Genomic DNA, 12,817 nt, shown 5'->3' on the forward strand with positions numbered 1-12,817 from the left:
TGTTTTTTTTAAAAGTGGTTGGTTACTCACAATTTGCAGTTTTTCTTGATAAACCTCAATTGTAGTTTCTAGTACAAGTCATGGAGCAAAGGTACCAATAATCACTTCAATATCCTTCATGTAAAAATAACTCCTTTTAGCTCTGATCTTACAAAGAGTTACACACACGCTTAACTTTACCTATTTGTGAATAGTTCCATTGACTTCAAAATACAAAAAGTTAAGTAACTGTGCAAGTCTTTGCATGATTAGGTGTTTCCTGTGCAGTTTCCAATTCCACAACAGAGCATGAGGTGGCACAACCAACCACATTTGTGAACTGCTAATTCTAAACTTCCTCGCTCAAAAACACTAGTAGCAGACCATAGAAAATGGGCTATTCCTCTCTGCGGTGGCTGCATAAAATTTTCTGGCATCTTTTTCTCTGAAGGCTGGATGTCAAACTGTTCAGAACAAGAGAAATGCAACAAAAAATAAATGTACTTACCCCACATTCTCCACTTAAGCAGCTAGCACAGTTGAAGAAATGTTATGAAGAACAAACAAAAGTGAAGCAGCAGCAAAGAACTCAAACCATGCTACCATGCTGATAGCTTCTCAGTTTACAAATGTTATGCAGGAAATAATTTTGTCCCACTTTTAAAAGTATTTAATGGATTCAGGCAAAGAAATATCTTCAATCTCCTACAGTGTATTTCTTTCATGTCTAAAGCTGTTTACCATAGCCAGAGCTGCTTTCTTAGAACTATTCAAGGAGCAAAGGCACAGATTCTGAAGAGAGAGCAGGTTCTGAAAATGCCACACAGCATACCTTTCAACTTTCCAAGGCACAAATATGGGACTCAATATGAAGGAGACAGAAAATTATTCATTTAAAATGATTATTCTATTTCTATTCAAGATCTTACACTGCCTTCTGTATTGCAGTACCTATGCACCTTACAAAAGTGCATTAAGTAACATATCTACCATGTATGGTTCTTTCTTTCTCTCATCTTCTTCCCAGAGGGAAAAATTATGAGATATTCAGTTTTAAATTACTTGTACCAGTATACTGTGCTGTGTGTTTATATTACAAGGTAAGACCAAAGTGGGTTTTGCACTTGGATCAAAAGACAGTAAGTTTAATTGAAGTAGGGGATTTAGATTCTGAGTTTATTCCTTTCTTGGGCAGGCATGTGAGAAAGCTGCTTCCTGGATAAACAAGCTTTGTTCTTGTGGTAGACAATTCCATTGTGGCAGAGGTCTGGAACTGTTGAACATAGTCTTCGTCCTAGAACTTTAAGTGACCTTTAAGGTAACAGTGTTCAATATCTTGAAAGTAAGGATTGAGACCTTGAATCTGACATGCTATTCTATGGGAAATAAGTATAGTGAAGAATAAACAGGTTTGATATACTCATTGCAGACCTTGTTGCTGAGATGTGCTGCTGTATTCTGTACTTGGGAGTTTCCAGCGGGTTGATGAGGGTGTGTAGGTAGACTGCATTGCTGTAGTGTTGTCAGAAGAATACAGAAGTGTTATTACCAAGCCTAGGTCACTGTCCACCAGGAAAGTCTCAATGAACTGTAGGTGGTAGAACACATTGTTTGCAGATGCTGATGATGTAGGATTAATTCTCTTGGTGTCAATATCTATAATCTCTCTGTTTCATAATTAATTATTTCTGATACAAGTTATTTAAACAGAAGTGAGCAGACCAAATTTGTGTGGAATGTAAATACTGGGACGAAATGAGTGACATCTCCAAATAGTAATACACTTCTTAAGTGAAATATCCAGTAGTCAGCATAAAATTGGTGAGAAACTCCTCACAGTACCTCTTATTTTCAGTTTTTATTAGTAATAGTTACTGAAGAACTATAAATGTTCAGACACAAGCACATACCTAGATGGGACACCCAAATGACCAAGCTACACAGGAACCACACATTTAAAACCCCAACAGCACTGAATCTGTCCTTATCTTTCTGAAAAAGATAAACTGAATGGAATTCAGTTTATGGTGTAGGAGATCTTTGGATGAGACCTTAAAAACACAAATCCCATCTTTACCTTGTAGATATTCAAGCAGGGCTAAGGACCCACGAATTCCCTGTTCCCACTTTGAGAGGCAGAGTGGGGAACTAGATCTCTGCCTTTCTCCCATTCTGCAGAAATAAGGTTGGAAACTAGGCCCACACTTTCATCTCTGTTCCCAATCATGAAAAAGGGTGGGGATCAGACTGATACCTTCTTCTCTGTTCCTGTTTCTTAACGGAGTAGGCTATTACAGCTGTGTCGTCGTCTTCATTCCCACTCCTGGAAGTCGGATGGCTTACGTTGCCACTTTCTTTTTTGTCAAATGCTAAAGAGGGCAGGAAACTGCTCCCTGGCCTTCTCCTCTGGTTCTGGTGATTATCAAAGGCTGAGTGGTACCTTTAGGGATCAAGCATACTTGGAGGAGCTGCAGGACAGGCAGCAGTTGGTCCTACGGATTCCCCCCTGCTTCCATCGTTGCAGCACAGCATCCAGGCCTGGTACAAAGGCTTGTCGACTTTACGTGGTACAAACACTCCCTCTCACAACAGGCGTGTGACCCATAGTGGGTGCTTCAACTGCTTGGGCAGTGCAACAACGGTCAATAGTGCCAACCCACCCTTTTGTGGCTGCTGTGCTGCCTGAAAGGAAAAACCACCACGATCAGTATGAACTCTCCTTTATCTTGCTGCCAGGGCCAAAGAGCGAGAAGACATAAAATAGGGATGGGAACCAGGCCCCACAAGGAATCGAGGAGTGGGAGAGAGGGAGGGACGGACTTGAGGCAGAGGCGCGCCAAACGAGGGGCCGTGCCATTTTTGCCAGTTTGATATGTTCTCGCTTCGCTGCGCCACTTGCACGGTACCGCCCTCCTCCCATATTTATAACCTGCCCTACGCATTGATTGGTCGCCGCTGGCCGGACGCTGGCCACGCCCCTTTCCCAGCTGCGGCGCCGCCGCCGCCATGTTGGGGGGAAGGAGAGGCGGAGTTGTTGCCATAAAGTGAGCCCCCGGAGTGGTAGAGCGGCGCAGCGCGGTAGAGGCTAGCGGTGGGTGGTGCATGGAGCTTGGGAAGGGGCAGCTCCGAGGGAGAAGACGAGAAGAAAGAGTTGATAGCGCTCAGTTGTTTCCTCGCTGTAGAGTTCAATGGCGGATGCTGGGGTTACTGGCGGTGGCGAGATAGAGCCGGAGCAGCTTCAGCGGACGGAAAAGAACGACCGGGGCCTCCTCGGTGTGGAGAGCAGCAGCAGCGCAGCAGCAGCTGAGGACAACACACAAGATGGCGGCCGCTCTGATGGTACCGCTGAGGAGGCGCTGCTGGTGGCTGCTACAGAAGACCAGACCCCCCCAAATCTCAGCAGCAGCAGCCGCCAGCGCAAGAGCAGCGTCTCCACCGCACATGAACAGCAGCAGCCACAACAAACCAGCGACGTGTTGGGGGGTCCTCCCCCTCTCCCCAAGCCCCCTGAAGATCTGCCTATTAGGAGGAATTTTCAGATCCCCAGGAAGAGCAGAGAAAAGAAAGGTTGTTCCCTTCCTCCCCCCTTCTTCTCTCCCTCACCCCCCTCTTCATCTTATTCATTAGGGAGGCTCTTTATACAATTCTCACAGCTGCATGCAAAATCCTGCGGGTGTGGAGGAGGCTGTGGCATGGCTCCGATTAGAGAGGCTTCTGGGGATGAGATTTTTAGCGTTAGGCATTTTAAATTCTCCTTTTTGTGTAAGGGGGAAAAAAAGCTTGAATTTGAGATGGTAGCTTAAAAATGGAAAAGGCTGGATTTGATCAGGGTGGGCTTGGAAACGGTTTATCACAGCCCCACTTCTGAGATGCACAGACACACACAGAGAAGATGGTTCTCTGTGGGACACGCACACGGACATAGAAGATGGTTCTTTTTCTATCTTTCCCTCTTCTTCCCTCTCTGCAGGAGACAATTGCGTCCATACTTAGATTGAGCTGGTAAACACTTTATACATTTCTACTTCAGAGACACATGCAGAGAAGATGACCCTTCTTTCCTTACCCATTGAAAGCTTGCCTGTGTCTTCATCTCTTTGCAGGAGAGAAGTGTGCATCCCACATTCATGTGCCTCACACTGGAAATGCTACTTTTTTGAGGATCCTATTTTTTTAATGGAACTTTCTCTGAAAGCCAGTGCTCTCTCTCATTTTCTGGGAGACTGTTCATTTCTGCTTGCTTTTATTTTGTTAATTTGCCAAGAAGATTTACTTACTTTGGTGTCTCCCCCTCTTTCCCCTCCCCCAAGTTGCCCCTTTCTTGCCCTTCCCTAGTAGTGGAATAGGGCTCAATAACACAACAGTTACTATTGCAAAACATTTTCATACAGGGTTTTCATCTTTCAATGAGGTTGTTTAACTTTTGTAACGTTCTTTAAAATTTTGTTCTGTGAGGAGGAAGTGAAGGTAGGTTTGTTTGATTATCCCATTTCTCCTTCCCATTTTAAAGATGGCAGTAATTCTCTCAGAAATACAAAAGTGGATATGAAGCCTAGCAGAGGCCAATGTAAAAGGAGCTGATTGACTTAAAGCAGTGGTTCCCAAACTTTAACAACCTGTGAACCCCTTTCACTAAAATATCAAGACTTGCGAACCCCCTCCTAAAAATGAATATTTCCAGGGATTTTCTCCTTTACCTAAGAATAAATTATAAAAGCAGTGATCTTGGAAATATAAAATTTGTTTTTGACATGCTTATTACACACTATTATTAATTATTTATCATTACAGTATTTTATTACATTATGAAAATAGCAACACTCTTCCAAAATCTCACTTTTGTAGTTTGTATCACTTTGAATAAACCTCTTATAAGACAAGGCTCCTATATTGTATCAAATATCTGATGTGAAGTAGCATGAAGGTATTTAAGAAGCCAACTCAAAGAGTTCCTCCTACACAAGCATTCAGGTCTTGAGCAGTCCAGGCAAACAACGCATGTTACAGCAAAGCTTAAGCTTGTTCTTCATAATTTAAAAACAATTCTAGCTGCCTATTAAATTTTAAAAACAGGAAAAAATATCCATCTCCCTTTCCATTTCTTATAAGGAGTCTTGAAGTTTAAATCTCCTCAGTGTGGTAGGTATGCTTGCTTTGATCTGCTTAGCTCTTGGAAGTCCAGAGGCTCCAGGCTGCTGGCCCCATGCTGCCCAGGGTCCCTAGGGACAGCTCTGTCCACCTTTAGGAAATTTTTTTCCCGAGAACCTCCTGTAATATCTTGCGAACCCCCAGGGGTTCAGGAATCCCAGTTTGGGAACCACTGACTTAAAGTAATGTCCTGTCCTCCTTGATGGTCATCTGATAGAAAAATGCCTGGATTTTAAAAATGGCTCCTTGTTTTAGATGTCCCAAGACCAAGTGTGATTGTTTTAACCTCAAAGTTATAGAACCAAATCTCAGAGGCATTCAGTGCATCACATAGATTTGATTTTTTTTTTTTTTTTGGAAGTACTTATCTAGCACTTTGGTTCCATTGTGAATCTGGATAAACCTGAAATATATAAACTAGGTCTGGAAAACACCTTCTTGTGTTTTCCAGACACTTGCCTGTGCAGGATTGTTTTCCTGCAGTATATGTTTCTGACCAATCAAGTATTTTAAATACCTTGAGTTTAGAACTACTTCTATCACTTCCTTTGGGATAGAGGGGGAGACTAGTCTGATCTAACTGGTTCCAACTTACTTGCTAACATCAAGATTTTATTTGGCATGTTCTTATGGATTTCATCTTTTAGTATATCAGAATTTCTTCTTTAAAATATTGTCCAAAGAGGTCTCTGTTTTTAATAATACGTGCTAGTTAAGAAGTTTGGACACTTGAAACATTTCTTTCCATTCCATCATATACATGTGCTGGTTTATTGTTTATGGGTGCTTGGCTGTTGCCATAACAATACCATAGTATAATAAGCCATGATGATATCATGGCACATCAGAAGCCAAAATTGGGCCAGATCAGTAATTGGATGGAAGGCTTCCAGAGAGAACTTGGGTGTTGCAGGAAGTGTTGAATGATGAATTGGGAAGTTTTGGTATTAAATCAGTACTACACCAGTACCCCAATTTAATGCCAGAGAGACAATGCACTGCTGGCACTTTGTGTTCTGAAACCAAGAAGACCATCCAGATCACCCCATTCTTCCACCAAGCACTTAATGGGTGATAAAGATGACATGATTCTCCTTGGAAAGGTAGGGATGTTGATATTGCTGCCCTGCCCAAATTCCAAACTTGGGAACACTAGGCAACATTGCTCTTTTCTCTCTCTCTCTCTCCCCCCTCCCCCATTCTTCTATAACTTCCAGTGGAAGTTTTTCTTGGCCTCTTGTCTAAAATTATGTTGTAGCATTGCTGGTGCAGAATGGCTGCTGTATTCCACCCACAGGGTGACTGTTTTTTACTTGTGGGAAACTGATCCCTATAGTATATGACCTATAACAGTTCTTTGCGCTCCTCCATGATGGAAGCACTAGATCAGTGCAAGTCATAACTACATTTTCTTTTCCATTGCATTTTAAAAAGGACACTAAAACCTATTATACTTTGGACTTTTTTTTTTTAAATAACTATGTGAGGCAATTTAAAAACTACATGGAATTTGCAAAATTCGGAAAACACAGGTAAATCCTCGGTCTACCAGCTTCTTCAGTTTCTGAAGCAGGAATAGATGTTCCTTGAATGACGACTAGAAACAAATGAAAGTATGATATCAAGGCTAAGCCTACCATCTAAAGAGTTACAGAAAATGTGATAACGTGAGCTGAACAAAGCAGATGGAACTAATTGAGGGATTATATAACTAGGCTCTTTCTATTGATTCTTTATTAGACTCTAATTCCCGGGGGGGGGACTCTTATAAACTTTTTCATTAAATGCCAGGAGGCATTTTTAATTTATTTGCTCTCCCTTTTCTATAGGGACAATTAAGGGAGTATGGCCTTAAATATACACCTTTACCCCGATATAACACGATTCGGATATAACGCGGTAAAGCAGCACTCCGGGGTGGAGGGGGACTGTGCGCTCGGGCGGATCAAAGCAAGTTCAATATAACGCGGTAAGATTTTTTTGGCTCCCGAGGACAGCGTTCTATCGGGGTAGAGGTGTATTTATAAGCAGGAAAGATGAAATTTATTTTGTCTCGAGGATTTCGTCTATTTTATGGTATCTAGTCACACAGGGCACTAATTGTAATAGTACAGTTTCCTGTTTTGTTCATGAACCTTGTGGCTTACTGCCCTACTACCATGTCGTGTATTATTATTATTATTATTTAAAGCCATATCTTGCAAGCTGGCCAGCTTGAGCCTGGCCATTGCTTTGAGAAGCCTTTCATCTAATTGTGACAGGGAAGGGCAAGTGCATAATAAATAGTGCTGGTACCAGTCTTCCTTTGGACTCCCTGGTGGACTAACTCATCAGCATTATGCCTCTGATTTCAGAAAGGCAATTAAATATGTGCTTGAGTAGTCCCTCTGCTGCTCCTATGCATAAAGATAGGCACATGCCAAATCAGGAAGGTACTCAAGCACTTGTTAGGGTGCTGCCACTTCTTTCACTGTCTAGATGCAAAATCTAGGTCTTGCTTACTTGTTGTTAAAGACTCCGTGGCACTTGTAAGTGCCGGGTTGTTAGCCAAACTCTAGTTCACGTGAGGGTGGTTTTTTGATGACCTATATTGTTTGACAGTTCATTAGATATGTATTTTTCCATTATTCTTCCTAAACTTTTGGGAAGGGTGGCTGTATGCTGTTCACCATTGACCGTTTCCACCCTAGGGGATTGTGATTCCCTGAATTTGTAAACTGTTTACGGACCTTTTAGGGGCAAAGACACTACAATAATACAAGCTCAAGGCTTATATTAACCATTGTGATGTCCTATTTTATCAGTGCATATCTGTCTTGATGATCTTGCCCTTGGAAATCGTGACTTCAAGAAAACGGTACTTTTCATATCTTGGTGGCAGAAACACTTCATTCCTAAAGAGCAATATCATCCTGCTCTTTTTACTGATTTGATAAGAAGGAAAATACTTTGTATTCCTGGAAACCTGAAGTGTCAGGTGAAGACAGTCAGTATTCCTCAAGAAAAAAGCAAGATTATTTTCCTGATGTAGTTGCACGTTCAGTCTTTAAAAAAAAAAAAAAAAAAGGGGGGGGGGGGGAGGAGGGGAACCTGCAGATTTAATCTGATAATTTGAATGATTTGATATATTGCTTACTGAGAGTCATATACGGAAATTGACTAATGGTGTCTTGGCATTGAAAACAAGGCATAGCACCAGTCTAGGCAGTCCAGCACCAATATCTGATTTCAAACATTAAAATGTCTTTTTTTTTTTTTATAAAAAAAAAAACCCACACTTATAGATTTTTCTTTCTGTCTAACAAAACGACTGTTATAATACTGGTCTAGCTTCTGTGCCAAGCGTAGTGAAATCTTTTTTTGTACTTCAAACAAAATATCACAAATGGTTGAGCATAGTTCCTATATGTCATAAGGATACTATAAATTAGTTTTCTCGTTTCCATAACTGTATGCAGTTAACATCACAAAAACTGGAAAATGGCTGGTATAAACAGGTCAGGTATTTTTCTAGTCCAGATTATTGTTACGGCCCTACCAAATTCAGAGTCCATTTTGGTCGATGTCATGGTCATAGGATTTTAAAAATCATAAATTTCATGATTTCAGATATTTAAATCTGAAATTTCATAGTGTTGTAACTGTAGGGGTCCTGACCAAAAGGGAATTTGTGGGGGGAGGGATTTGCGATATTGCCACCCTTACTTCTGCACTGCCTTCAGAGCTGGGTGGCCAGAGTGTGGCAGTGGCTGGCCAAGGGCCCATCTCTGAAGGCAGTGCAGAAGTAAGGGTGGCAATACTGTGACACCCTCCCCCCCACGATAACTCTGTGATCTCCCCCACAACCCCATTTTGGGTCGGGACCCCGCCAGTTTGAGAAACACTGATCTCCCTCATGAAATCTGTACTGTATAGGGTAAACGTACACAAAAGACCAGATTTCACGTCGATGGTGTGTTTTTTCACGGCTGTGAATTAGGTAGGGCCCTAGTAATTGTACTTTGCTTCTTGAGCTCCTCAAAGTGTAAGGCCTGAAATAAGCTTAATGAATACCATTAAAATCTAAATCATGTGCACATATTACAGGATGTGGTGATTACCTTTTAGGCATAGTAATACAGACAATATGATCTGGAACTGCACTTCTATAGTTACAATTAGTACTTGGTTGCAACAAAAAACTTGACATGGCATAGCCTATATAGGAACCATACATTCAACTGGTGGTCCTGGGGCTATGTGCCTCCTGAACTGTATTAAAATACCTTCTCTGGCTTAGATTTACGTTCTAAGCAACAGGTGATCTGTATAGAAAAATGTTTCCTGACCTACCCCCAAATGCTCCCTTCCTTTTTATAAAAACAAAAAATACCTCCCGAAACCCAGGTTGTGTTAAAACTTTGTTGACTGGGTTTTTGCTGGCTGAAGTCAGGGTTGAATGACTTCCCTATCCACCCCATAATAAAATTAGCCTTTTGTTTTTGTTTTGTTACATTCCCCCCACTAAATTCCATCTAAACAATTCAATCGAACTATTATTTCAGCAGCTGAGGCAGTAGGGATGTAAGAGCCCTGCTGTTTGTTGTATGCTTTGAGAAGATTGCTTTTCCTTAGGCCTCGGTAACCCAACTCTAACACACACACACCAAAAAACAAAACAAAAAGACTATTTTCTAAGATAGAAGCGCAAGGCTGTCGATCATTAAATCTTTTACAGTACCTTAAGCATTAAGTAACAACAAAGTTACATAATTTTTACTTTTTTCTGTGTTTTACATGTGAACAGGAAGAACTTGCTCTATAATGAAATTTGTGGATTTTTTTTTTAAGACAGTATCACCAAAAGACGCATCATAAAGCCTTGCTGCTTGCTTGATTTGATGAAAACAAATCATATACAGAATATAGGATCCTTCATTAAACTTTTTTTTCCCCTCAGGTGAAATGCATATTTCGGGTTTAAAGCACCTTCAACTCAGAACTTTAGGGTCAAGATATTCAAAAATTAAAAAGTCAAACCAGGCACCCAAATGTCACTCATAAAGGGGCCTGACTTTTCCAGCGGTTGAATGTTCAACACTTTCTGAAAATCCAAGGTGCTTTAAGGGGTCTCAAATTGATATATTGCCAATGGATCTATATTTAGTTCAGAGATGGCATCAATTCTCAGCCTAACTAAAGAAATTTTATTAATTTATATCTGTCACAAGAACTATAATGTAAAAAAAATTACATAATACACTTTCAAAACCTATTCTTGAACAGCTATGCATGTCTTTCTCTGCATATAAAACTTTATTCCCAAGAAATTAAAAAAACAAACCTTTGTTATTACCAGAGCTGTGGACTACATCTACTCCCCTCATTCAAGGGATTTGGTGGTAATACCACAGCAATCCATGTGATTTGCCGTATGCAAAACTGTTTGATGTCTAGTTGTCAATAACACATTATTCATCGTAGAAGAAAATGAAGATAAGGCTTGTGAAGAAACTACATTTTGGAGGACTGCTGATCTCCATAAAAATCATTCATCAGAGTGCAAGGTCTAAGAAAACACACATGTGTAACCTCATTAATAATGTCCCAACAGAGTTTTAACAGCGGGCAGGACCTCTCCATAGGCAGTAATGTGCCTTTTACAGACTTGCATTGAGGAAGTAGACAATATGCTGCTGTAATATGTGGCCACTCTTGCATATAATATTGCAAGTCTCGTGAACTGTATACATAATATTGAGCAGCTAAGGCAACTTTGTTCATCAAGATTACAGGAATTCAACAACAGTCTTAGTAACATAACTGGACAACCACTTCAAACCTCTGCTATTTTTACTACAAGACATTTGAAGAAAATTTCTTTTTAGTTGCGCTAAACAGAAATCCCCTGGGTGATCAAAGTTCGATACAATCTATAGTGAAACTGTTTCCAGCATAATTTATTGAATGTAGTGCATGTAGATACTGTGCAGATAAATGCAGAATTACTGCAGTCTTAAATCAGATTTATTACTCAAGTAACTTCTTAAAAACTTTGACACACAGATTTATTTGTAGGTAATGTGGAAATTTTCCAATACTTTGATGTAACTTTTCTTAATCCTATAAGAAGAGCTCTAATATAGTAAACAACAAAGCACATGGTCTTTAGATCTGGAGAAATCAAGATGTAGCCAAGATTTTGTGTGTGTGCGCGCTAAAACTGCTGCTGTAATCCATCTTCATTAATGGAGGAAAAAACTGTTATCCTGACTTTCCTCTCTGTTCCTTCCCTATGCTTGGTTGGGTGTCTTTCTCTCTCTCCTGCCCCAATGTCTTGAACTAAGATTGTGAGCTGTTTGGATTAGGGACCATTTTATTGTATGTCAGTATGATACCTGGTAAAATGGGGCCATGAGTTGGTGGTTGCCTTCAGACTCTACTGTAATACGTATAATGCACACTCAAGCCAAACTTTGTCATTAATAGGGTTCACATGCATAATTAACTGTGTATGTATAACAGGTAGATTTTGTGTTCATGCTTACCATGGCATTAAATCTTTAAAGTACAACTGTATGATATATACAGCTGCAAGAACTAGGCCTTCTGCCTCTGTTGAAAGATGACTTGTTTCAGTAACAAATTAAAAAAAAAAAATCAGTAAAAACAGGATCAATTATTTTTTAATGTCCATGCTAAATTTAGCCGCCTTGCAGAGACAAATGTATGGTTCAGCTGCCTTAAATAACCATGGCAGTGACTTAATACTGCGTAAAGAAACAAATCATGACTCCTGTATCTAGTAATTTCTTCCTAGAAGGGTCTGATGCCTGACTGGATGGCACTGGAAAGCAAACTGCTTGCTCATTAGTCTTTTTCCACTATATATCTTTGTCTCATTCTTGCAATATAATTAAAACATGCAGCACTCACTATTTTCACTTTCCATTAAGATGGACCCAATTGCATGACCATAAATATAGCAATAGATGCTGTCTTTGTCTTTTCATTGGCAGTAACTGACCAGCTTTTACCAGCTGTTGGTCAAGCTGTTCTTGTGACTCTATAATAACCCTATTTAATTTCGTGCACCTCTCCCACCCCTTTAAAAACCATGCAGATTCACACGCCGTGGCCCAGTCTTGTGTAATCCTTGACACGCACTCTAAATCATTTATTGCTATTTTGGTAAATATTCTGTACTTTTATCCACATTTGTTTTTGTGATTCTTCTAGAACTTCTGTGCCTCCTGCGCTTTTAGAGCAGGAGATAGGGAGTAATAGAAGGCCAAAAGTACTATTTTGAAGGTATGTAGCAGAACTGTTTACAAACAAGAACTCCTGTACCGTCAGGATAAAGCACTATTTCTGTACACCTTAAAAAAGCTGTGTAGAGAAAATACCTGGTACATGATGTTTTAGGAGTACAGCTCCATTTCTTTGGGTCTTCTCTCTCCAAGTCTGTTTTTCAGTTCTTTGCTACTCCATGCTCTACAGTCCCCTGCTGGTCATTTGGCCCTCATTCTGTGCATCTGAAATGGTCAATGGGGATGGAGATGAGGGGTTAAAAGATAAACCCAAATCAAGGAGACTGCTACGCAGATTTAGGCAATAGCTTAGCAAAAAAGTAAATTTGAAGTGGCCATCTTTGTGAATGCATAATTATGTTATACAGAAGACCCATGTTGTCTTGGGGGATTTCTTAAAC

At 40.4% G+C, this 12,817-nt stretch overlaps 1 protein-coding gene across 7 annotated transcripts in view; it reads left to right on the forward strand.

The window, feature by feature from the left end:
- Positions 1–2,985: 2,985 nt before the first annotated feature.
- The window catches only part of TASOR (transcription activation suppressor), a 57,821-nt gene continuing 47,989 nt past the window's right edge, over positions 2,986–12,817 (forward strand). For 3 of the 7 annotated variants that reach the window (XM_034775794.1, XM_034775793.1, XM_034775795.1), the window contains exon 1: positions 2,991–3,546. In XM_034775794.1, the coding sequence (XP_034631685.1) occupies positions 3,168–3,546 (379 nt within the window). In that variant the 5' untranslated portion in view covers positions 2,991–3,167. Of the gene's footprint in view, positions 3,547–12,817 lie in introns of all 7 variants that reach the window. The other 4 variants (XM_034775797.1, XM_034775798.1, XM_034775792.1 and 1 more) reach the window with 3 other exon arrangements.

The sequence above is a fragment of the Trachemys scripta genome, chromosome 7 (genome assembly GCF_013100865.1).
Source record: "Trachemys scripta elegans isolate TJP31775 chromosome 7, CAS_Tse_1.0, whole genome shotgun sequence".
NCBI lineage: Eukaryota > Metazoa > Chordata > Testudines > Emydidae > Trachemys > Trachemys scripta.